This window comes from Phascolarctos cinereus, unplaced genomic scaffold (genome assembly GCF_003287225.1).
Source record: "Phascolarctos cinereus isolate Bilbo 61053 unplaced genomic scaffold, phaCin_HiC Scaffold_726;HRSCAF=1367, whole genome shotgun sequence".
Taxonomy (NCBI): domain Eukaryota; kingdom Metazoa; phylum Chordata; class Mammalia; order Diprotodontia; family Phascolarctidae; genus Phascolarctos; species Phascolarctos cinereus.
The window spans coordinates 155,821,299-155,848,238 of NW_027556098.1; the positions used below are offsets into that span (position 1 = coordinate 155,821,299).

General features: G+C 36.4%; 1 protein-coding gene across 4 annotated transcripts in view; it reads right to left on the bottom strand.

Annotated features, from left to right (window-relative positions):
• Nucleotides 1–26,940, bottom strand: part of ZRANB3 (zinc finger RANBP2-type containing 3) — a 205,103-nt gene that overhangs the window by 94,033 nt on the left and 84,130 nt on the right. For all 4 annotated transcript variants that reach the window (XR_002328783.2, XM_078146830.1, XM_021009481.2 and 1 more), the window contains 2 exons: nt 7,573–7,751; nt 5,561–5,792 (listed from right to left, as the gene is read on the bottom strand). Coding sequence is in view for 3 of the 4 variants with exons in the window: in XM_078146830.1 (XP_078002956.1) it covers nt 5,561–5,792; nt 7,573–7,751 (411 nt within the window). In the remaining variant the exon portion in view is untranslated. The remainder of the gene's footprint in view (nt 1–5,560; nt 5,793–7,572; nt 7,752–26,940) is intronic.

The following is a 26,940-nucleotide window of genomic DNA, read 5'->3' on the forward strand; positions in this document are numbered from 1 at the left end:
AAATCGAGATGTTAGAGGTAAATGTTTGAGGAGAAAGAGAATGAGTTTGGTTTTAGATCTGTTGAGTTTGAAATGACTATGGTAGCACAGTTTGAAATGTTGGCAGAATTGGCAGAAAGAGTCGCCAACAGGCAGCTGGTGACTGGGGCACAAGTGAGAGACTAGGGCTATATTGACTACAGGATATATAGAGACTGTAGGATATGTAGAGATTATGGGATATATAGATCTTGGAGCCCTCTACCGTTGTGAAGAGATGATAAATAAGCGTATGAGAGCTAATGAGCTTATAAAGACAAAAAGCATAGAGAAAAGAGTTGAGCACAGAGCCTTGGGACATGCCTACAGTTAGAGGCCAAGATATGGATGCTATGATACCAAAGAAGACTGAGAAGGAATAGTTAACTGAGGTGTAGAACTGGGAGAGACTGTTGTTATGAAAACACAGAGAACGGGAGACTGCTCTCATATACAGGAGAAGGTGGTCACAGCGACAAATCCTATAGTGATCAAGGATAAAGATTGGAAAAAGACCCTTGGATTTGGCAATTAAGAGATCACTGGTAACTTTGGAAAAGGTAATTTCAGTTGAGTGACGGGGTTTGAAGCCAGAATGCAAATGGCTGAGAAGTGAATAAGAGAGGAAGGGCTGGAAACAAGGAAAGTAAAAGGCTTTTTCTGGAAATTTGGTTGTGAAAGGGAGGCAAGGCAGGATCAAGTGAGAGTTTTTTAATGATAAGGAGACCCAGGGATGTTCAAAAGCAGCCAGGAAGGAGCCAATAAATAGTAAGAAATATAAAAATGGGTGTCTTAGGGCAATGATTATAAGGAAAATCTACAGTAAGAGATAGGAGGGGATGGAATCAAGGGCACATGAAGTTGGGTTGACCTTAGAAAGAAGAAAAGGAAAAAGGACTAACATCTTCATCAGAGTGTAAAGGAAGAGAGATGAGGCAAAGATGTCAAGGAATCATGAGATACAGAGTAGAGAGAAAAGGAAGCTCAAGGTTAATAGTTTCTATTTTCTCAGTATAGTATGAGGCAAAGTACTCTACTGCAATGGTGGGGCAGAGGGTGGGGAGATGGTGAGAGATACATAAGGGCAAAAGAAAAGGTTTAGAATAGACGTCGTAGGTAGTGATACAGAGAATTAATTAGGGAATAGTAAAAGAATTGCATTGTTGCTGGAAGGGCCCAGCTGAGATCAGATCACGTAAATCTGTAGTAGAGCCAGTCAACATGGTTGTACAACTTTCCCCTGCACCACACTAAGTAATTAGGAAAAGCAAATGGTGGAAATAATTCAGAATTGGGGTGGTCATGTTATGACTGGACAAGGGGACTGGTTAAGAGTGGGAAGGGAGGAAAGTAAAGCCAGAATTGAGGTGATGGCCTGTTAGAATATTGAGAGGGACTGGAGGTCATGGTGAGCATGAAGAAGAGGTTTGGAAGGAATGAGGCACAGGGAAGTTGGACTAATCAGATTATGTCAGAGAGTAGAATTTCAGAATTCTTGCTCCTGAAAGTGGAACAACTGCAGTGATGGATGATGAATCTTCCCTTTGTAGAGTGAAGGAGGAGGTCATAGGTGTTGAGGACCTGAAGGGCCAAGGCATCTGAAGAAACGTGTATGTTGAAGTCCCTTAGTATAGGGGTAAGAGTTTGTCACCTTTTTGAAAAACGAAGGAAAATGATAGGGGGCTAGTCCTTAATTGCCATCAAGACCTAGATAGAGAAAAATATCTTGGCAAAGTGAATGTCAAGGAAAGCGTGTAATTTTTGATCCTACGATGGTTCCTTAAGGTGATGGGACTGTTGTTGGAGGCTCTGGTCCCACAGCTTAGAGGTCTGGGACCCCGATCCTAGAATTAAGAGAGCTAGTATTTAAGATGCAGGTGCTAATTTGAATCCTGGCAGATAGGTACTTAGGTCTGAGGTTCATGGCCTGAGCTAAGACCTGGAAATAAAAGGTAGGATATATGAAACTCTGGTTTTGGGTCAAGTCCAACAATAATTTTTCTGATCACAGGATTGTTGTGATAGAGCCAATCTTTGTTTTGAAAGAGTTGCAGTAGATCCCAGGGATGCAGATTGTTGGGGAAAAGTAAAAGAAGACATTATCTGTGACTATGCCAATGATAACTAACTTAAGCCACAGGGTCATCTACACTTTGAAAACACTCAAGACATTTGTGGTTTGAATTAACCCTGCAGGAGGAGGGGAAAGTGCCCAGAGGTCTCTGACTTACCAGAGGGCTGATAGCTATAGAAGCTTCAACAATAAGCAGCAGGCTGAAGAAAATATCCTATTTCCCACAGCATCCCTTTAGTAAGAGACCTTAGGAGCCTGAAGGCTTGTAATCCTGCTCCTTTCCTTCTCATCCACTATCATCCCAAACTCAATTGTGTTCCAAAGTTATTACCCTTCACTTGGGCCCCCCCATTTAACATATGCATTAGTTTCTGGTCCCAAGTACCTTGTGTAGCAATAACAGCACTGTTCTCCCAGCCAGTGACGTCTGAAACAATCTTTGATCCATATAATCCTGCTGTATAACTCATACTTATATGCTAACACCTCAGAGTTAGGGTCAAACAGCATTTTTTCAATCACTAAGCAAATTCACTTTCTTTCACAGATTAATTTATCCTAATATATGAGAAGTGGAAACTAAAATGACTTTAGCTTCATGTTTTTAAAATGCTTCATGAAGTATGAAGAATATTTCACTAAAAATTGAGAGAAAAGTATTTCTAGCACTTAAGTCTTTCCTACCAAGACACCAAAAAGTTTTAATCCTACAATCAGTTCAAACTACAGAAAATGTTTTCCATTGCTGCTGAATGCTCATAGATACCCCTAGATATTCCAAACATGTATATGGTGCTCTATAGCTTCATATTCTTGAGAGTGTCTTGGTATATGGTCATTCTTTGGCTGCTCTATGTAGAAAAAAAGCTTTTGGAAAAATGGAATGTTACTATAAAGAAATCTCTAAGTATTTACAGGATGGGCAACAACAGCAATACTTTCCTTTAGTAGTTTGGTTTTACTACATAGTACACGACACATATTTTATGTCCAAATTTTTTGCATGCTATCACCATTAGAATGGAGCTTAGCAATATATCTGGTATATAATATGCCCTTAATACATGCTTGATGACTAACTCACTCACAATTGCCATCTCTAAGTAGATGATTCCCAAATCTATGAAACTCTCCTCTCTCCCTGGACTCCAATGATCAATCAACAACTATTAGTATTATCAAATTCAACACAGACAAAACAGAGCCATCATCTTTACTCTTCTATCAATCAAGCTTTTATTAAGGACTTATTGCGTTCCAAGCACTGTATTTAAAGTACTGGAGATACAAAGAAAAAGGAAAAAAAGTTCTTACCCTGAAGGAATTTACATTTCAATGGAAAATCCAACATGTACATGAACTGCTACATACAAGAGATATATTAAGTAGGTGAAATGGAGCTTTAGAGGGGAAGGCTATATTTTAATAGACAGACCAGGAAGGGCCTCTAGTAGAAAATGATGCTTGATCTAAGTCTTAATGGAAGCCAGGGGTTCTAAGAGGTGGACTCTGGAGTACTCCAGACATGGGGGACAGCCATTGCAAAGGTAGCCAGGAGATGGAACACTATATATGTGAAATACAGCACATAGACCTGTAAAATGCATGGAAGTTCTATATAAAAAGACTGAAAGGAAGGAAGGGGCCATATTGTGAAGAGCTTTAAATAACTAACAAAGCACAATATATTTGATCCTAGAGGTAATAGGGAATTATTGGAGTTGGGGTGGGGGAGGGCAGGGTTGACAGGGAGCTATTGGCAGACCTACAGTCAAGGTTGTTACTTCAGCACCTACGTAGAAAATGGATGAGAGTGAAGAGACTTGATAGAGAATTTGAACAAGAGTGGCAACTACATGAGTGGAAAGAAGTTGTGGAGAAAAAATAGCAAGGTTTGGCCATGATTAGCTATGTAGGCTGAGCAACACTGAAGAGTCAAAGACAACACTGAAATCATGATTTTGGGTAAGTGGCAATGTCCACAAGATAAGAAGCAAATTCAGAAGTCATAATCTGGGGAGAGGGGGAGTAGTAGAGCAGACAACGAATTCTGTTTTGGACATGTTGAATTTGAGATGTCTAACAGGTATCTAGTTTGAAATTTCTAACAGACAACTGGTGATATGTATTAAAGCTCAGGGGAGAGAGTTTTGGGAGATTAAATAAGATGAACAGACAGGCTTTTCATACACAAACACACACACATAAAGCCATTTACACATAAAGAAGGCCCAGGACAGAACTATGGTTTCTGACATGGTATGACATGGATGAATATCCAGTAAAGGAGACTGAGAAGGAAGAGTCATGAAAATCCAGAGAGAGTATGCAGTAGGAAAAAAAATGGTCAACAGTGCCAAAGCTGCTCTCCTCTAAGCCTCTTTTTTTTTTACTTCTGTTGATAACATAACCATTCTTTTAGTCACCAAGCTTTATTTTAGAGTCATCTTTGATTTTTTTTCCTCTCCCTTTCTTCTCCCACCATATCCAGTTAGTGGCCAAATACTACTGATTGTACTTCCACAAAATCTTTTTTGTCTCTGCCACTCTTCTCATTCATATGGCTATTCTCTAGTACCAAACTTTATTATCTCTCCTATAATACACTGTCATAGCATCCAAATTAATCTCCCTGCTTCCATAATATTCCATCTCTAATATATCATCTATACAGTTGCCATAATAATCTTCCTAAAGCACAGGTATGACATGACCGTATCACTTTCCTGCTCAAAAACTTAGTGGCTCACTATTACTTCTATAATAAAATAAAAACTCTTCTACATAGTATTTAGGATGCTCCATAAAATGGCTCCAACTTTCTAGCGTATTTATTCACTCATGTTCCAGGTAAAGTTGAATATTTGTTGCTCCTCAAACTCGCACTGCACCTCCTTTCTCTATCCCTATGACAGTGCATTCTTCCTCTTAAAATCTTTAACGTACTTCATAAATAAAGATACCACATCTTCCATGAAACATACTGTAATCTGCTGGTTTGTTGGTAATTTCTCCTTCTATAAATTATCTTCTATATTATCTCTATGTAAAACTCATTTTCCTCCTGCTTTGTCCCCAGTCCTGCCTTCACCTCGACTATAGAATGTATGCTACTTGAAGATAAGTACTGTTTAAAAAAAAAACCCAGAATTTTTGTTATTGTTGTATCCTCAGTGCCTATATACAAAGCCTTATGGAAAACAGATACAATAAATGTTTGCCTGCACCTACTGTGTAGGCCCACATGCTAAATCTATTCAAGAATGTTCATTATAAGATACTTTATAATCATTATTATGTCTCTAAGCAAAAGTACTAAGGAATTCTCTCTGGGATTCTAAGCTATCTAAACTTAAAAACACGTTACAAAAACAGTAGGTCATTGATTCAATTAACTCTCCTGGAAACACACACACACACACACACACACACACACACACACACACACACACTTTCTATTTTTAATACCTCTTCAGGTCTTCCCAAAGCTGGAGTGCCTGTAAGAAGAATGGCTCTTCGAGATTTCTGTACTAATGGCAACAAAATCTTGCTTCGGGATGCATTTCTGGACTTCATGTAGTGTGATTCATCTATTATAATGACTTTAAAGTTCTGTTTGTATAGAGTGTCTATCAGAAGCTTCGCATCTGTAGTTAATAGACCATAACCTAGAATTGTCACTTTGCTGGTTGATATTCTCCTAGGAAAGAAAACAGAGGTTTAAAAAAAATGTCAATTATCAATTGATCAAGGAAAACATAACTATTGTTGGAGGGAAGAGAAATAAAGGGGAAGAGAAAAAAAAAAGAAAATTAGAGGCTATAATTCTATTTTTGGGGAGAAAAAGGATTATGAAGACTTTATGTATCCTTAGTCTAAGAGAAAAGAATCTAGAATTGGAAGCTTTGATTGCTTAAACTACAGCTGAAAAGTAATAATATTCAATAAGAGAAATTCTTATAATATAAAAATTATTCCTGGGAAATATTTTTAATCTATTCATTTAATCACATAAAAAAATGAATTTACTAGTTCATGATGACAATAAAAATTCACTTCTATTTCATTTTGTTATTAAGAAAACAGAAGAACACCATAGCTTTGCACAGATGATGGCTAACTCTAAATGATGGATACTACTTCAACATTTTTTCTTTATGAACAGTGAAGACAATATTATTCAGCTCTCTGCTTTCTAACAGTCAAACTAGAATACATAATTGTTAATGGCAACAAAGCAGTCAGAATTTTTGAGTTCTGACTGGCTACGGTAAGAGGATTTATGATTTTCTCTTTCTATTTAGGAAACAAAATACTGAAGAAATTATAAATAATGACTTCATATACAACCAGGGCATGTCTAGAGGGAGGGTAATCTTTATGTGAATCAAACAAAATTATTTTTTATTTGAGCATTATAAATATTTTAGTTTAATAAAATTTTTAAATTTAATTTGATAAAATAATTTAATTTAATAAATGTTTAAATATGAATAAAAATTTTATTTTTTCTTTATGCATTATAGTACATAATAATATGGTTATGTGACTAAAATATGACTAAGAAGAAAATGACATTGATATGTGTTTAACAACAATACAATTTATGTTGGCTAGAAATAATCAAAGTTCCTTACACCCTTATGAATTCTACAATCTTTCAATTCTTAGTACCAATTTTAAAAGTTAGTAACCAACTATACAGAAAACAGCAAACTGTGTACTGTTTGTTTTTAATTCATTTTCCCCATACTCTTTCAACCTCACATACAACTTTAAAAGCTTTTTGGTTTCATAATGAAATGCATATTTATGTTGTTAAATTTCAACCAGCTCTCTATATTTCTACAACCCATTAGCTATTATCTCTTTTTAAATATTCCCCAAGTAACCAGGCACCTAAGGTTGGGAAAGGTATAACCTCACATATAGGCTCTAGAAACGTAAATTTGCATGGCTATTTTATTTACTTAAGCATTAAGCCAGATTATTCACAAATAAATTTAATATAAGGGGATGCAAAATTAAATTAGGAAAAGAGGTTTTGTAATAAAATGAAATAAAATATTTTATATATAATAATAAGAATACATAAAATATATAATAAATATATAAATTAATAAAATACCTTAAAATACTGGAAATATTTGTAAGCATTACTGCATAAATTAAATTAACTACCTATGTCCATCAAAAGTTGCTAAAACTCCATCATACAGAACAAATGTCCATACTGATTAGAAAATGAATATAAAGGCATCAAATTTTATAAGTTACTCAGAGACACTTTATAAACTTTTTAACAAGCACATATTTCCTACACATTGAAATATATATATATATGTGTGTGTGTGTGTGTGTGTATAGTTTACCTATCAGATATATGGAGATGGAAAAATTTATGATCAAACAAGAGATAGAGAACATTATTAAATGCAAAATGGATAATTTTGATTACATTATATTTAACTTGTTCTTACCCAACATCAGTTTTATTCTGAATAATAATGATCTCTTGTGGTCCCAGTTCTGGAACCCATTTCTCAATCTCCTCTGTCCAAGGGTATCTCAGAGATGAAGGAACAACTATCAAAAGAGGCCATTCGTTTTTGTAAAAATAAGCTATGGCAACTGCTTGAATTGTTTTTCCTAGACCCATCTAAAGAAAAAAATAAGGAAAAAAGTACACAAAATCACTTATATATATACATGTATAAAACATATATATGTTTAAAAACTGTATTCTATATTCAATTTGCAAAAGAATTATTCAGTTGAAATCATACTGGGCTATGCAAAGAATCTATTTTGAAAAGGAAATAATACATTTTGAAATAGACTCGCTTATTAAACTTAAGTTGTAGTGATCACAACATCAGGAAATCTTGGTATTTTTACATAAGAGAATTGTAAAATTCTAAAATTGTAATGCTCCTTATGAGCTGAATTAAATGAAAATAATTTATTTGATAAAACAAACAAAAAGACCTGAGTTCAAATCATGCCTCAGACATTTACTAATTGTGTGATCCTGGTCAAGTTACTTAACCTCTCTAAGCCTCAGTTTCCTCATCTGTAAAATGAGGATAATAATAGCATCTATATCACAGGGTTATTGTGAGGATCAAAATATATGTAAAATGCTTTATAAAGGCTACATGCTAGCTACTATAATTATCTATTAAAGATCACTTTTAATCACTTCTTAGATTTAGAAACCTAGACAAATTTTTTGATTGAAAAAAATTACCATTCATTCTATAGAGATTATCTGTAATGACCATCTAAGTATATTCCAAATGTGGTTTAAATCAGAATACACTTTAGCTAGAAGTGTAACAACAGTTGGTAAATAGTGTAATAAATTACAAGAACTAACTATATGCAAGTCATCTACCTCTTACTACCTCTACCACTTACTACCTTGTGAGACCTTTTTTCAAATGCTACATCTCTCACTTACTAGCTGTTTAGTTTTAAGCAAGTCACTTACCCTCTGAGCCTCAGTTTCCTCAACTAAAAAAAGGGCATTTAATTAAGGCCTACAGTTACCTACAGCTATAGGGTTAATATGAGAAACAAATGAAAGAATGAACACAAAGTATTTTTTAAAGGTTAAAGCACTATATCAATGTCCCAACATTATTAAATAGTAAGCTCCCAGAAAGCTGGGAAAGAATTTTTAAAACCAATGTTTCTAATAAGGTCATCATTTCTAAAATATATAAAGAACTGAGAAATTTATAAGAATACAAGTCATTCCCCAGTTGAAAAATGGTCAAAGGATAGGAAAAGGCAGTTTTCAGGTGAAGAAATTAAAGCTATCTATAGTCATATGAAAAAAATGCTCTAAATCACTACTGATTAAAGAAATGCAAATCAAAACAACTCTGAGGTACCACCTCACACTTATCAGATTGGCTAACATGGGAAAACAGGAAAATGATAAATGTAAGAGAAGATGTGGGAAAATTGGAACACTAATGCATTGTTGGAGTTGTGAACTAATCCAACCATTCTGGGGAGCAATTTGGAACTATACACAAAGAGCCATAAAACTGTGCATACTCTTTGATCCAGTGACACCACTGCTAGATCTATATTCCAAAAAGGCTAAAAAAAAAAAAAAAGGAAAAGGACCCATATGTACAAAAATATTTACAGCATCTCCTTTTGTGGTGGCTAAGAATTGGAAATTAAAGGGCTGCTCATCAATTGTGAAATGATTAAACAAGCTGTGGTACAAGAATGTAATGGAATACTATTGTTCTATAAGAAATGACGGAGCAGGTGGACTCCAGAAAAACCTGGAAAGACTTACATGAACTGATGCTGAGTGAAGAGAGCAGAACCAGAAGAACATTATACATAGTAACAGCAACACTGTATGATGACTAACTTTGACAGACTTATCAGCAATGCAAGGATCTAAGACAATTCCAAAAGACCCATGATGGAAAATACTATCCACATCCAGAAAAAGAACCATAAAGTCTGAATGCAGATCGAAGCATACTATTTGTGCGCTCGCTCTCGCTCGCTCTCGCTCTCTTCTCTCTCTCTCTCTCTCTCTCTCTCTCTCTCTCTGTTTCTTCTTTCTCGTGGTTCCTCCCATTGGTTCTAATTCTGCTTTACAATGTGACAAATGTGAAAATATGTTTAATATGAATGTATATGTAGAGCCTATATCAGATTGCACATGGTCTTGGGGAGGCAGGAGGGTAGGGAGGGTGAGAAAATTTGGAATTCAAAATCTTATGGAAGGAAATATTGAAAACTAAAACTAAATTAATTAATTAAAAAAGAAAGAGATGTGCTGCCAGAAAAAAATAAAATAAAATAAGGAACAGGGTCCAGTAGGCACAGGAACATACCTGATGGAATTAGAATATCACCAAATATCTTTCCTATGCTACCTTTCCACTCATCTCACAACAAAGAGTGTTTAATGATAATTAGTAACAAAGATTAACCATATAAAAATAAAATGTTAAAAATGGAAAGGATCACAGGAACCTCTCTTCTACTATCCCTTCATTTTAGAAATTAGGAAACTGAGGCAAGATAAGTCAAATAACTTGCTTAATGTTATGGAATTGATCAATGGCAAAACTAAGCCAAGAACCCAGGTCTCCTACTCATGGGCTAGTGTAACTTTGCATGCTACCTCTCACTGTACTACAAATATAATGCAAAAGGAGAAAAGAAAAAGATGGATTGTCATATATGAAGAAAAGCAAGAAGGCTAGGCTGGCTGGTTTAGAGAGTGCAGATAAAAGTATAAGCATAATAAGGCTGGGAAGGTAGACTGAACTAAGGTTGTGCCAGGTTTTTTTTTTTTAATTTAAAAAAAAATTTTAAGGCAATTGGAGTTAAGTGACTTTCGCAGGATCACACAGCTAGTAAGTATCAAGTGTTTGGTCTGAGGCCAGATTTGAACTCAGGTCCTCCTGACTTCAGGGCCGCTGCTCTACTCACTGTGCCAACTAGCTGCCCCTGTGCCAGTTTTTAAAAGCCTAAATGAAGAGTTTATATTTGGTTCTAAAAGCAAAGGAGAATCGTTGGAGTTCATTAAGTAACAGAATGACACACATCAGAGATGGGATTTTTCCTCTATAAAAGGAAAAAGCTGGAAAAACATCTTTAGAAGAACAGCTACCACCATCTCAGTCTGGAAGAACTGCCACACATCTCTCAAGAACCCTAATCTGAACATGGACTTGCAGATCGGAAGCATCCCCTTCATCTGGCTGTAAAGAATGCCCTTTAATAAACCTCAAGTGGACATTTATGTCTCATGTGTGGGTTTTCTCCTTATCCCTCCACAGTACGGATACTTACTTACAACATGATCACTAATTTGGAAAGGTCTTTGCTGTCAAATGTCAGAATTGAAATGGGTAAGAAAAACTGATCAAGACTCCTTTTTTAAAAACTCCTAGAACTTAGAGAAATAGCCCGTGTACAAAATGATACAGAATGGTCCTACTACAATATCTCAAAGGCAATTCAAAATCAACATCACCACAACAGAGCATATTATATGTTACCCAGACCTTTTCTCCACTAAACCTTCCTATTTCAGTTAAGAAGTCTCAAAAACCTTCAATGGGTTCCTACTGGCTCTAGAATAAAATATAAAGTCTTCAGCTTGGCTTTAAAGCTATTATTTGGGTCCCATCTACTTTTCAAATCTTATTAAGTATTACTCACCGTGCATTCTCCGTTCCATCTCCCTCCAAGTTCTGTGCTGTTTCCTGTGCCTGGGATGCATTCCTTCTCTCTAAGGTCTTGGAATCCCTAGCTTCCTTCAAAGCAAACCTCAGGTACCACCTCACAATGATTCGTTTTAATTAAACAAGAATTAATTTAGCTCCTACTATCTGCTAGGCACTGTGTTCAGCACAGGAAAAAAAAAGCACAATTATCCCTAAACTCGAAGAGTTTACAATTATACTAGAGGGGGACAACTTGTACAGAGGTAAATTTAAAGTACATTAAAAAAATTAATCCAAGTAATTTCAGGGATGAAGGTGAGCAATAAAAACTGAGGGAGGCTTTCCTGATTCTACCTCCACCCTTGAATTGTTAATGAACTTTACCCTCTCACTTAGTAGTATTTTGTACATTCTTCCTTTCAGTCCAGAGTTAAAAAAACTTACATATTTAATAACACATATAGGGATCTAGCTAAGTGTGGATTTTTAAAAGTTTGGTTAACAAATTTGTTTTTTGATAAGATTTATTTTTCCAGTAGTAAAATAAGTTTGGTTGGCTGTCCAGTATTTTTTTTAAAAAATGGCAAAGATAATTTAACTATTTCAAGCACCCAGTTTTATTTTGAGGCAAAAATAGGCTTGATTCCTAAACTTCACATGAGTAAACCATAAAAAGAAAATTATATAAAAATAAAATCAAGTAATAATTACACAAAAATGTTAAATAAAAGACTGGAAAAGATTACAGCATCATATGAAGAAAAGTACAACCAAGTAGCATTTATATTAGAATGTGAGAATGGTTGAAACATGAGAAATTAATATAATAAGGCATTTCAATAAAAAACAAGTTTTTAAAAGACTATATGCTAACATACAGCCTTTATATTCTACCTCGGTCAGACATTTCTAAATACTGTGTTTACTTTTAGCTTATCTAGAAAGCCCATGATAAATTCCATAAGATGGTGGCCAAGATGGCAAAGAGCCTTAAGATCACATCAAGGCTGGATGAAGGAACTAAAAGTGTTTATCCTAGAAAAGAGAAGAATTAGAATGTGGGTGGAGGGGGGAGAGTGGCAGTGATACCTCTAATTACCTGCTAGATTTTTTTTTTTGATGAGGCAATTGGGGTGACTTGCCCAGGTTCCCACAGCTAGTAACTGTTAAGTGTCTGAGGCTACATTTGAACTCAGGTCCTCCTGATTCCAGGGCTGGTGCTCTATCCACTGTGCTACCTAGCTGCCCTTCTAATTATCTGAAAGTGCCTGAAGGGTCATTTAATTCTGCAGAAAAGGGAACTAGGAGGAAAACTTAAGAGAGAAAAGATTTAGACTCAATATAACAAACTTCCTAATAATCAGAGCTACCCAGAAGCGGAATAGGCAGCTTTTGAAAATAGTGGGTTCCCTCTAACAAGAGGTCCTGAAGTGAAGGCTGGAAGATTACTTCTTGGGAAAAGAAAGGACTCTTCTTCAGTTACAGGCTGAACTAGATGGCTGAGGTCTCTTCTGATCCTTAGATTCTGTGTTTCCATGAACTCCAGAACTTGACATTTTCTTTTTTTTTAAATTTACTTGTTTTATTCTTAACTTAAGAAATAAAACAAGTGTTTCCATAACACAGTAAAACGGAAAAAAAGATGATTGTACATGAAATTGCATATCTATCATGTACAACTTGCTATTCTTTTTAAACATATAATAAAGTTATCATGTAACTTTTTACCTTTTTTTCTTTTCTCCTCCCCACCCTAGATAAGTTATGGTATGTGATAGACTATTACTGTGCTATAGGAAATGATGAGCTCAGTGATTTTAGAACTTGACATTTTCAAGATCAGCCTTCTACATTCCAGAAAAAAAATGGCCTTCTGGCTATTTCCTGAATAGGACATTCTTTCTCCCATCTATGAGGACTTTCCATGGGCTATTCCCCATGCCTAGAATGTGCTCCTTCCTTACCTCAGATTCTTAGTAAATTTAACTTCCTTCTTAGCTCAGCTCAGATGCCCTTCCTCATCTCCCCACCTGCAGGTGTTCTCTCCTTCCTTAAACCATCTTGCCTCTCTATATGTATCCCCAAGTACAATGCAAATTCTTTAAGGGAAGGAAATGTTTTTGACTTCTGTCTTTATTGTTGCTTCAATACATAACATATAGTAGATGCATAATAAATGTTTCCTGAATTGAATATACTACTGTCAGGCACTATAGAAAATATATTAGATAACACCAAATGCAGAAAACATGTAGATGGATTTTAGAAAATTGAGCAACAAGCACCAACCAATTACAGATGTAATTAATGTAGCTGTACTATGTACCAAAACTAATATGTAAAGCTCCTTGAGAACAGAGTCTTCCACACAGGAAATATTTAATAAATGGCTGGCTGCTAAAGAAAACTGAATCAAACCTCTTCCTGCAGCCTTCCCTATTATAACTGAGAACCAAGATTTCTCACCTTCAGAAAAGATCTATAATGAGATCACAACAATCTCGGAAAGAAAAATCAAGTTCAAAATTATAAACAGTAAGTTGGAAGGTGGGGAATGAAAGGTACTTAGAAGTGATCCTCTAGTAACTTCACAATTTCTTCACTACCACAGTGGATAGACCTCCTGATGCAAACTTATGGAAAGAGATGGAAAAAGTCTCAAAAGCTGGACAGGCATGGATTACTTTGTATTGAACACTTAGGTTTGGAGTGAATAATCAAATCATTGACTTTAAGAATGATTTTAATACTAAATACTGAATCAACAGTTGAATTTGGGGATGAGAATATTAGTTTGTACTTAGGTATTTGCATTTCTTCAAAATTGAATTTAATTTGTGTATTACTTTCTGTAGCATTTTTATACTATCTAATTTATACTGCTAATAAAGAATTTTATTTTTATGAGGAGGGAATAACTGGCTATTTCTACTCTCATTTATACTTAAGGAAAGCCTATCTGATGGGTATACATATTCAAAGTTTCACCTAGTATCAATTTAAATAATTAGTCATAGTATCTAGGATAGGAATCATTGGCTTCTGCAAGCACGTTCTCTCCAAACATTTCCTAATAAATGGAAAATACCAAATTGTTCTATCTGTATTGCTCTGTCTGCTGCTATACCTTCTGGTCCACTGGATCTTACTTTCTAACCTATAACAGGTGGTTGGTTTTTGTCCTTTGTGCTCGAAGACGACCAAAGTGTCATCACTATGTTGGGGTCAAGGTACAGTGTGTCCAACTGTGGCTGATCAAATCAATGCAAGCTCAGAAGGCTCTACCACAGGTCAGATGCAAATAGTCCATATGAACAATTGAAGTAGAGATGTTTCTAAATGTAAGCATCTCATTTCTTTTGAGCTACTACTACTCTGCTTTGCTCATAGAGCACAACACCTTCTTTGATATGGGCACACCATGCTGGAAAGTCCTGTGCTAATGTCTCCCATATCTTACAATCAATTCCAAAGCTCCTCAGCATCAGACACTTTGCCACACAAGAGGAGCTTAATGGCATTCAAAATCTCTTCTTCAGTTAGAAGTTCAGCTAGAGAGGTTGACTTCAACGTGAGGTATACAGTCAATGGCTTCAGCATAAGTTGATGACAGTCTGTTGAAAATAGCTCACCTCTCTAGGAACAAGTCCTTATCACTAATCAATGTAGCTCCATCAGCGCTAAGTAGTTGAGACGCATCGTACATCTTTGGCCCATAAACAGCCTTCAGGGAATCATAAAAATGCTTTGGATTGTTAACAATCAGTGTAAAATTGAATTTCATCTGCCTTCTTACTTAACCAAGAATCCTGCCACTTTCTAAGCTTCGCTTGTACTTTACTTCTGATTGAGTTAAATGCTGCCATCTTAGAGATGGATGAACTATCTGCTGGTAAACCCTGTGGAGTTCTTGTTTTTCACTTATCAGTTTCTGAATTTCCCCATCACTTTCATCAAACCAATCTTTACATCTGTGAGTGTTGTGGCCCAGATGAGTAAATGCAATGCTATATACCAAATCTCTGAAAGATGCCGAGTCCTTTTTCTGCTCCACTGTTGCCAACCACATATTGGCTCAGCTTTCCCTCCAAGTAAGAAACAAATCACTCACACATGAAAAAACATCGTAATCTGTTGACATTGTCTTCTGGTAGTCATCTCATCTTGAGGCCGCTGCTTTTATCGAATGTGAATGTTAGCTTGGAGAGGATACGCCTATGATTGGTCCAGCACTCTGCCCCACACTTTGCCTTTGTCACTCTCACAACCCATCTATCTCATTTCTATTAAATGCCAATTTTTGCTGTGAGGGTGCATCCATGAAGTTTTATTACATTTAGGTAAATGGAAGCAGTGTTGGTGATGAGAAGACCATGAGACACACAAGTCTTCAGTAGTATGTGGCTGTTGCTGTTCCTGTTTCCAACTCCATTCCTACCAAGAACTCTCTGTGCCTACTCTGGCATTAAAGTCACCTAGAATTACAAGCGTATCCTCTTTCAGCACCTTGATGGTGAGGTCTTCATAAAATTTTTCTTTGACCTCATCAGGGTTGTACTTTCCTGAAAGTGGCAATTGCATTGTCATGAGCCTGTTGGTTAACTCCTTTTGGGAGGCATACACTCTTGCTGACTAGATTAGTTTTGATTGAGAAACCAATGCCAGCTTCATGGTGTTCCCTCACTGTGGCCCCTCCAGCAAAACATGTATCCAGTTCTCACTTAGGTAATCTGGCCTTCATTTGACAGCCTTGTTTCACTCGAGGCTGCTATTTAGATGTAATATATGCTGAGTTTTCTTGTAACAAGAACCGTTTGTCTTTCAGGTCTGCTGGATTATTGTCCATAAGCATGCACACATTTCACATAAAAATAGTGAGCAGAATCATCTTTGCAAAAGTTTTTGTACTTTTTTTGTGTTTTAACCACAGGGTAGGATCCCTGCCTATTGCAGCATGCAGCCCAGGGTTAGGCTGTGTGAAGCAACCAATTTTTAAGGCACCTTTTCTAGCCCCTTCCTCACACCAATAGGTCAGCCGTATAGTACTTCAAAAAAGGCTTCTCAGACACCCAAGAAGATGCTGAATTCCATTGGTGCTTCAGTCCAGTGAGAAGATGACCCTATGGCCACCTGTGTGCAAGGTTGTGACTATAGCTCCCAGTGTAGCCACACCTGCCGCTTTGTCACTTGCCCATCACCACAGGTCTTTGAGGTAAGTAAAACTAGTAAAATTATATGGGTGGCGTCTTTTGACTCCCACATAAATTGGGTTTAAGTGAAGCAGAGTTGCACAAAGTTGTTGGCCTCACTTTCTCTTCCAGAGTTACTGGAGTCCAGTGACAAGACAAAAGTGAAGATGACTGGCAATGGCAATGTGACCTTGAGATCTTTGATGTTTAACCAACTCTTAATGCTCCATAGCACTTGCTTCAGCCACCTTTATGGCCACTGGATCAAACCGTTCTCATCCACCCCTTCTACCACCCTTAGTCTACACATGCTTGGAGTAGACACCCTCCTATCTTACCAACGGGTTTGAGACCCCTCAGTTACCCAGAGGTTTAACAATAGTTTACTGGGGTGTGGCCACTGCAATGCCACAGCTTCTCAGAGCTACAGGAAAGAGTTGGCTGAATCAGGTCAGATACTAAAAGTGGATAAAGAAGCCCTGTAGAGGGCTCACCAAACCTCACTCTGAGGTACTAGTCTTCCCTGAACATCCATATAACCATGACCTATGGTACTCCTCTCACTTCAAATTCTTTCCCTGAGGCCCACACTGTCCTGATCAGTAATTATATCACATGGTCCACAATATCTAGCTGACCTCAGCTATGCCTGACATTCCACACTGGCCAATGTTTTATCTTCCCTTTCTCATTCACCTTTTGGACCACTGGAACGTACCATTTTCCCTGCTACCTCTCCTCAACCCTTTCAACATCTGGAATCTTAATCAAATCAGTAATACCATAAACTAAGGGGAAAGGTGCATCAATTAACTCTCCTATTAGTCTGTTCACTATCATTGGGACTTTCCAAACCCAAAAGCCCCTTCCTAGGCACCATATATGTTGTTTTTCCTTATTATATAAGCTTCTCTAGAGCAGGGATTTCTTACTTTTCTAATTGTATCCACAGTGCTTTACTCATAGTAAGCACTTAATGAATAATTTTTAAATCAATTTTAAAAATTTCATTCATGTAAAAGGGGTCATAGAAAAGAGGTAACTGGAGTGGAGTCATCAAGGCAGTGAAATTAAGTAACTGATTAGGACAACCAGTCCCTATAGGAATTGCCCAAGGAGATGATTTGGAGTAGGAAAAAAATTAGTGGAAGAAGTCACAATCATGAAAGAAAATTTAAAAATTTAAAGAAATGTTAAATATTTAATGGTACAGATAGTCTCCAACTTACATTTATTTGACTTAGAGCAATTTGCTGCACTTGGCCAATTAGCCTTATGTTATTGCTGGCAGACTGGCAGTCCATAAAAATCTTCAATCCATCTGCCTTAAAGTTAGGCTTTCTAGGAGGTTCCAGCTTCAGGCCAGGATGAGATCCTTCTGCTTCTCAAAACCTCCTCCACCAACCCACCCTCATCCCCACATTTCCATGCGTCTGGGTAGCAAAAACAGCCCACTCTCTGGGAGTTCTCAGGCAACAGGGAGTGTCTCAAAGCAACAGCGAGAAGGAGTAAATGAGAAAGCAGACAAGTGTAACGGTCCAAGAAGAAGTGTCCTGTAATAAAATGTCTGATATTCTCATTGTGGGTGATAAACTGGCTCTCCAGGCAATTTCAAAGGAGGATTCCAAAAAATATTTTAGACAATCACAGCATACCAAGGTGATAATTCATTTGGATGCATAGGTTCTAGCATAATTATTTAAAATTCAACCTTAATGTTTGATAGTCACAGCTTATATTCAGTCTATTAAAAGAGTCAGTAAAAGCAGGGCCTTCCTACACTATGTGACTTGTAATGGACAGCAATCCCCATAATGTAGTTATCAATGCTTTTAAGGTTATAGATTCAGGATCAAACTGAGTTCTGTGAGTCTGATCACCATTCAAGTCAAGCTTTGAGGCTTTGAGCTTTTGTGACAGGAACAATGTGAGGAATCAAAGGATGGAAAATTCAGTACAACTGAGGGTTGGTTCATGTATTTGAAAAGGCTTTTTAAAAAGACTTCCATAAAACCAAGGAGCTACAAATGCTGATGATATGATGATATGTCAGTTCAGAAAAATGAGAGAGTGTAACTTCATTTCTAATACTGACACTGGTCAGAGGGAAAATGATAATTAATGAAAGTAGAAAATGGTTCATTCTTATTTTCCATATTCCCATCACCAGCACAATGCTTGGGAAGCATTTAGTGCTAGTTGATTGACTGAATGACAAAAAGAGGGCAGCAAAACCTAGTTTTGGATTCTTTTCTTTTTTAAATTAAACTACACAGCACTTATTTTTTCTTCTCCCTTCCACTCCCACCTCTACCTTCTCCCCCTTTTCCAGGGAGAAAAATAAAAAACAAAACCTTTGCAACAAACATACACAGTCAGGCAAAATCAATACTCATACTGACTATATCCCAAAATGTATAACATTTTTCTCTTTCAGGAGATAGGAAATAGGCAACATTCCTCTGAAACTGTAGTTGATTATATACTTAGTAGCATTCTTAAGTCTGTCAAAATTGTTTGTTTTTATGGCATAGCTGTAATTATATAAACTGTTCTCCTGGTTCTTTTCTAACCTTGCTATGCATCAGTTTATATATGGCTTCCCAGATTCCTCTGAAACTATCTTCTTCATTTCTTATAACACAACAATACTCTATTAACTTCATATTTCATAATTTCTTCAGCCATTTCACAAATTATGGTCATTCCCTCCACCTTATTTTTCAATCCTTTGCCACTACAAAAAGAACTGCAAAAAACATTTTTATACATATAGGATCTTTTTCTCTTTCTTTCATCAGGTTATAAACCTAATAGTAGAATCAGTAGATCAAAGGACACAGCTCAATAATTTTCTAAGTATAGTTTCAAACTGCCTTCTAGAATGGCTGACCAATCCCCACCAAGAATGCATTAATGTGCCCATTTTCCTGAGACCCACTTTAACAATTGGCATTTTTACTTTTTATCAAGTTTACCAATCAGATAGTGAAGGGTTGAAGCTCAAAATTACTATAATTTTGTCTAGAATTATAAGTCTATAATTATTATTGACTTGGAAAATTTTTCAAGAATTTGATACTGGTTAAATCAGCTTATCAGAACAAATTAAATAATGTGATAACTGCTTTACAATCATCTCATTTGATCCTCATAACAACCCTGAGAGCTAAGTGCTATTATTATCACTATTTTACAAATAAGAAAACTGAAGCAAAGCATCAAATGACTACAAAATTTCCTCCAAAATGCCTTTTAAGACCCCTCCAAAGAATGCCTTCTAAATGTAACACTTCTAGGGTTTTTTTTAGTTGAGCAGGTCCAGAAATACTTCATTGATAAGGGAGACCCCGAGTTGGGTCTTGAATAACAAGAAAGGATTAAATAATCAAGATGAGGTTTGGGAAGGGCATTTTAAGTGGGAAAAGCATACGCCAAACTTGTACTTATTTTGTAGGTTGTAGCTATACTATTTTATTTTTGATTTAGAAATACTTTTAAAACTTTCACTGTGCTGTCCAAGTTTGTGTATTATTTGTATTACTTCGTTCGTGTAAGTTCAGTGTTCAGAAACAGGCAGGAAACACATCCATTATTGATAACATTTGGTTATCAACTTTATTTCTATGGTGTTTAGGCAAAATTTGTCCACTCTCTGTTACACAGAAATCTAGGAGTAGTGAGCAAAACAAATTAAGTGTATCCTAATTTCATGAAAACAAGTATACAATGACAAATGATGATTGTTACAAGGTGTTTTGAGGTTTTTCAAAAATAAGTATGAAGCATTAACTAGTTGAGTTTGTAATATGTAGCTTCTGAACTTTATAAAAACTCTTTGCCATATTTTTCATTGACTTCTCAGAAATTAAACCTTTGAGGTTTAATTCTATTTCAGAGATCTGAACACAGATTACAAAAAAAAAGCTTAAACTCAATTATAAAAGTAATAACATACCTGAAGTCATTTAAATATGTGGAATATGAAGAAATTCCTGCACTCTGTGGTTAGAAGTACTTGGGATTAAAACTTTAATAAAATTTGCTAAAATGTAACATTCCAGTATGTAATCACAATTAATGCAAAAATCTTCAATTAAAAAGGACATTTTGCTTCCAAATAACAGTATTTCTATCTACCTAATTAACTATACAGGGAGAAATAAGTGATAGGCAATAACTTCAACAAGTAGAAATTAAGGATTTAAAAAATAGTAATACTTCTATTAGGAGACTGACTATTAGGAACCCTAAATATCTTATCTCATCCTACACGTCTAAAAAGAAATCCTTTTTACAACACGCTCCTCAAGTGATCACTCAACTTCCACTTAAAAATTCCAATGTAAAGGAACCCACTACTTCTTGAGCTATTACACCCCCACCCCCCGCCCCATTCCACTTTCAAAGAACTACTCTGCAAGGAAATTTTTCTTTACATCAAGACAAAATCTGTCTATCTACAACTGCTTTTAGTTTCCTTTCTTCTAATTACCATTGCTTACAGTTCTACATTCAAGGCCAAACAGAACAAATTTAACCTTTTCCCAAAAGCAATTCAAATGTTTGAAAAGTGATATTATATCCAACAAATATTCTCTGATCCAAGGTAATTCCAATAATCATATGGCAGTCTTAGGCCCTTCAACATCTTAAACACCTTACTCTGAATGTCCTCCAGCTTTTTAATGTCCTTCTTAAAACATAGTACACAGAGATGACTATGGCAAATCAGATGTATTCCCAACAAAACAGAGTACTTACTTTGGGATTATCACCTCCTTCATTGCAAACACAATTCCTCTCAAAGCAAGAAAGGGGCTGTTATACTGACATTTTCTTGAAACGGTTTTCTGAACTTCCTGTAGGTGATTTACTCACTCTCTCTAGACTATCCTACACAATAGCAGTAGTGATACCCTTAAGGCTATGAGACACAAGGCAGAAGAACCAAGAAGAGGAAATTTTATCCTAACAGATTCTCACAGGGATAGAAATAATGAGAAACTAAAGGAAAAGGAATACTACATTGTGGAAATTATAATGGAGAAGAGGAAAACTAAGAATAAACTGACATGTAATCTGGATTTTAGGTGATTAGATTTTTAAGGGTTCAGAGACAGAAAAGATAATGCCTCAAACTAAAATTAAATGGGGGTAAGTCAGCCTTTGAGGGATGGATAACTCTTAAGAATGAAATTCTGAAGACAAAGATCAGTGGCTTGGTATAGGGACAGAGTGTTAGATTCAGACTCAGTAACACCTGCACTGGGATCCCACCTACAATTCTAAATGTGTGATGCTGAATAAGGAACAAAACTCCCTGAGCCTCTGTGAGGCTTTTATCCTTCTATAAAACGGGGATAATAATAGCACCAACATGTAATACATGAAAAAAAATCTGAGGTCATTCACTGAGAGATCCCTCTTCATCCCTCCTCAAATCACACAAAAGATTTTCCCCACTATCTCTTCTATTACCTTTGTGTCTCATGGATGGGTAGTCCTCCTTGGCAAGTCAAACTCCCCAATAAACACCCTTGATCCCATCCTCTCCTATCTTGTCAGTAAGACTTCCTACATTATCATCACCACTCTCATTAGTCTTTGATCTTTCTCAATCTACTGATTCCTTCCCAGCTGCCTACAAACCTACCAATTCCTTCCTAATACACAAAAACCTCTTACCTGATCCAGTCATCCTTTTAGTTAAGATAATATATATCTCTTCTTCCTTTCTAGAATAAAATCCTTGAGAAAGTTATCTAAATTTGGTGCTTTTACTTCCTCTCTTCTCACTTGCTTTTAAAACCTCTATAATCAGGCTCTCAACCTCATCACTCAACTGAAACTACTGTCTCTAAAGTAACCAATCATAAACTGAAGTGATATCCATCAATTGGTGAATAGCTGAACAAATTATGGTATATGAATGTAACGGATATAAGAAGTGACTTTCAGAAAAACTTGGAAAGACCTATATGAACTGATACAAAGTGAAGTGAGGAGAACCAGAACACTGTACCCAGTAAAAGTAACATTATACAGTGATCAACTATGAATGATTTAGCTATTCCCAGCAAAACAATGATCCAAGACAATTCCAAAGGTCTCATGAGGAAAAATGCTATTCACATCCAAAGAAGGAATTGATGGAGTCTGAATGCAGATCAAAGCATACTATTTGCCCTTTATTTTTTCATGCTTTTTTTCTTTTGGTCTGTTTCTTCTTTCACAATATGATTAATATTGAAATACATTTTATATAATTGCAAATATATAACCTAGATCAAACTGCTTACTGCCTACGGAAGGGGGAGGTGAGGGAGGGAGAAAATATGGAACTCAAAATTTTTAAATGAATGTTAAAATTTATCTTTCCATATAATTAGAAAAAACAAAATACTATTAAAAAACCCAAAGTTACCAATGAACTCTTAATGTCAAATCTAATGGCTTGTTCACAATTCAAATTACTGTTGACCTCCTTGCAGTTTATGACATTGTTAAACACCCTCTACTCCTAAATACTCCTCTCTAGATTTCTGCAGCAATGTTCTCTCCTGGTTCTGCTTCTTCATGTCTGAGCACTCCTCAGTCTCCTTTGCTGAATCTTCTTTAATGTCATGCCCATTTCCTTCTCTTCTATTTCCCTTGATGATCTCATCAGCTTCCATGGGTTTGACTATTATCTCTACACAAGTGATTTCTAGATCTGCATATCTTGTTCTAGTCTCTCTCCTAAATTCCAATCTTACAACACCAACTGCTTCTTGGAAATCTTGAATTAGATGTTTATAGGTATCTCCAACTGAGTATGTCTAAACTCCAAACCAAAACTCATTTTGTTTCTACCCAAACCTTTTCCCTCTTTCTGACTTTCTTATCTTTACAGTACCCTAGGTTCACAACTTTGGTATCCTCAACTCCTCACTAATACTGACCCTCCACCCCATGTACCCAATCTGTTTTCAAGTCTTGTAGTTTCTACCTTTACAAGGTTTTCTAAGAAAATTGTTTTTGACACGAAGGAAACTGAATGATGAACATAGACTTTAAAAAGATCTGTTCTGAAGATAGAAACAAGGGCAGGCAATGGAAGATGCCTCCACATAGGAACACAGCAGGTTCCTATGAGAACAGTGTTCAACATGCTGGAATTCAGACTGAGATGAAGCTGGTGAGAAAAGTAAAGGATAACAAAAAGGAATTTTAAAGATACATGAAGCAGTCTAAAAACCATAGATGGAGTTAGTTGACATTTTAACAGAGAAACCTTTGCCCCTAGTTCTAAGGAACTGGGAATTGGGGAGAGTTGAAGCAAAGTTATCTCCTCCCACCTAGTTCTCAGTTATTTGGAGGATTTGAACCAGTGTTGGGGACTACAGAGACAGGTGGACTTACCCTGTCCTAGGATTCTTTAGTAAATGAATAACACAGACATTCAACTGCCTGGGGGAAAGTGGGGGTTGTCCCAGATGGCCCCTTAAAACTCTACCCCAGTTCTAGGATTCTGAGATTTAACTTTTGTGCACCTCAATTTCCTCATTTGTAATATAACAGGATTGAACTGGATGATTTTTAAGGTCCCTTGAAACTAAATCCATGAATGATCCTGTGATTCCATCTTACAACAAGGAACATACTGAAAGCACATTACCTACTATAAGCTAGCAGGCTGCTAGCTTTCACCTATTCCCCTTCCCTCCTTCTCCTTGCCCCACTCCCATAATATTTCCTTTCGAACTTTTTCCAAAGCTCAGAATCTGAAGCAAACCTTGATGCACACACATACCCAGTAATGGGACAAACTAAATGGTTTTGGACATATTTGCTGGGTGAAGTGGGAAGTGGGGTTGAGAAAGAGGGAAACTATGTTATAGTCTTTGGGGATTAATTTGGATATTTGTTTTCTCTATGCACCTATGAACATTTTAGCTACTATTAGAGATGAACAAATTATTTTTTTTGAAAATGTTTATGTGTTTTTAAACAGTCCTTACCATGTAAAGATTATTAAATTTTACTAAAAAAAATTTTTAATTTTAATTTTGTAATTTTTTGGTAATTTTATATATTTTTATGGTCAATTTTGTATGGAGATATGGAAATATTCTGTATTTTTTTCTTTTAATGACAGCAGTAAATCTTAACTGTCAGCATCTATAAACATGATTCATACATAATTAAGTTGGCTTTGTATTAGGGATTTTTAAAAGTAATTCTTACATGGCATTTCCCTCCTTCAAAAAGCTACTCTGTTTTACATGTTGTGAATGCTGAAGATTAGGAAAAATAAAAGATGAACTTAAAAAAAAAGATATAGGAGAAAAGAGGAAAAAAAAGATGAAAAGATAAGACTGCTATCTACTTACAGGGTAATGATAACTGATAAAGAGAAAGCACTCAGAGCTGCCCAACTCTAAGTTTGCTTTTGTTTTTACTAGCAAAGATAGACCAGGGAATGCGCTATATATATATATGTATATATATATATGTGTGTATATATATATGTAGTTAATCAGTGCTTTAGCAGAGTACATATTTGATAGTCTCCTACACCATTCTTGTGGAAAAAACAGAAATGTATGCTAAATGATTACATAGTTTCAAAATCAATCAACCAACCATTTTTCATTAAGCATCTACTAAGTTCCATGCACTGTACTAGAAATGCAAAGGAAAAAAAAAAGTCTCTGCCCTCAAAGAGCTTTACATTCTACTGGGGGAAAAACATGTAGACATATAAATAAGTACATAATATATATGAAGTAAATACAAGGTAACAAGCTTGGAAAGAATTAGGTCTTTCCAAAATGAACAAGAAGAGGATAAAGGAAGGGTGCTGGTAAGGACAAAAGAGAGGGACAAAAGGTAAGGACAAAAGGAGAAGCAGGAGAAAATAAAAGGTAAACTTCTGCTGTTTCACAATTTTGTCAAGGGCCAGTCAACTGTATGTCTCCTTGGTAGTCTTCAAAGTTGCCAGATTTCCTTCTACTGAAAGAGCCTTGAGGAGCAGTGGGTTTCACTTTACTGGAAATAAAGTTAAAAAACAGAAAAAGAAAAGAAAAGAGGATCCCTAATTGGAGATAGTATGTAGGAGTTCCTATACAGGCAGAGGTTGGAATAAATGAGTTCTGAGGTACATTCCATTTAGGCTCTGAGAGTATCACAACCCTTCTTTTAAGAGGATAAAACTATAGAAACAGACTCCGGATATAACTTAAAGTCAACAGACATCCAAAGAATGAAATTTTCAGGAGGGAACTAGGTGTGTGGGACAGAGACCACTTACTCAAAAATAAAAACAAATAGATACCTCATGAGAAAGGGTACCCTCTTAGTTGCCATTGCGGGCCAGAAGAGTACGAGTTTGGTACAGAAATAAAGGCTTATTTATAACCTAACTAGAGCTCCTCCTCCCTAACCCCCTTCCCCTTATCCCACTGGCTGGGCTTTCAGGGGGTACAATCTATTCACGAAGACACAAGTTTGCCCAGAGACAAGAAAAGGCGGGAAGCTTTTCAAGGGCAAGCAGTTCAGGTTGGGGGCAGACTATTCTTTCTGCTAAGTACTTAAAAACAAGGTCTGAGTGGAGAAGAGTTTTGAAAGCAACAATCAAGAACTATTAACAAGAACCACTGACTCCCTGAGGAGGCTTCACTTCTGAGAGATCATCTCTCACACAGGGAAGCTGGAGGACAGAAATCTCAATGCAGTGGTAACAGAGAATATATTAAAGAAAAGGGCAATTTAATGACTGTTGAGGGCTGGCTCCAAAGAGCCCGATCTGGGTTTAAGATCCAGGACAGAGTTTGACTCTTGCCCAGGCTTAACCCACAAGGGCTCAATCATTTAGGAAGCAGGGCTCTCCAAATCTCCCCCTGCAAGGGAGGCTCCTGAGACATTCCTTCTCACTCTTTGAACCTTAGATTTACACATTCACTCCTCCATGCAGGTGGCGCCAAGGTGCCTGGGAAAACCTTGGAAAATACAACCCAATCTAGGAACCCTGATAACGAGGAAATGTATGTTGTCACGTCGTCAGCAGATGTTTTGGGGAGTATTTCACGGGGAGGACTCTTTGAAGTTAGGCTAGATTTTTCTCTATATATCGTGTACCCTCAGATGAATAAACTGAGTCAGTCTTTACTGCTCCGCCTGGCCCACGTCTCACATTTATTTCGTGCCTTCCCATTCGGTGCACTATCTGATTGCTGGCGACAAATGACTTTGCTGTAAAACACTAAACACAGATTACTAAAATGATCTCGTACACAGAGTCTTTCTTAGTCCAGAATAAAGTTCCTTTAATTTAGGCAAAAGATTTGGAGCCAGGAAGATTTGGGTTCAAATCCCACCTCAGATACTTATTATTTTGTGACCCTGAGTAAGAAACTTTGCCTCCTAGTTTCAGTTACCTGATCTTTAAAATGAAGAG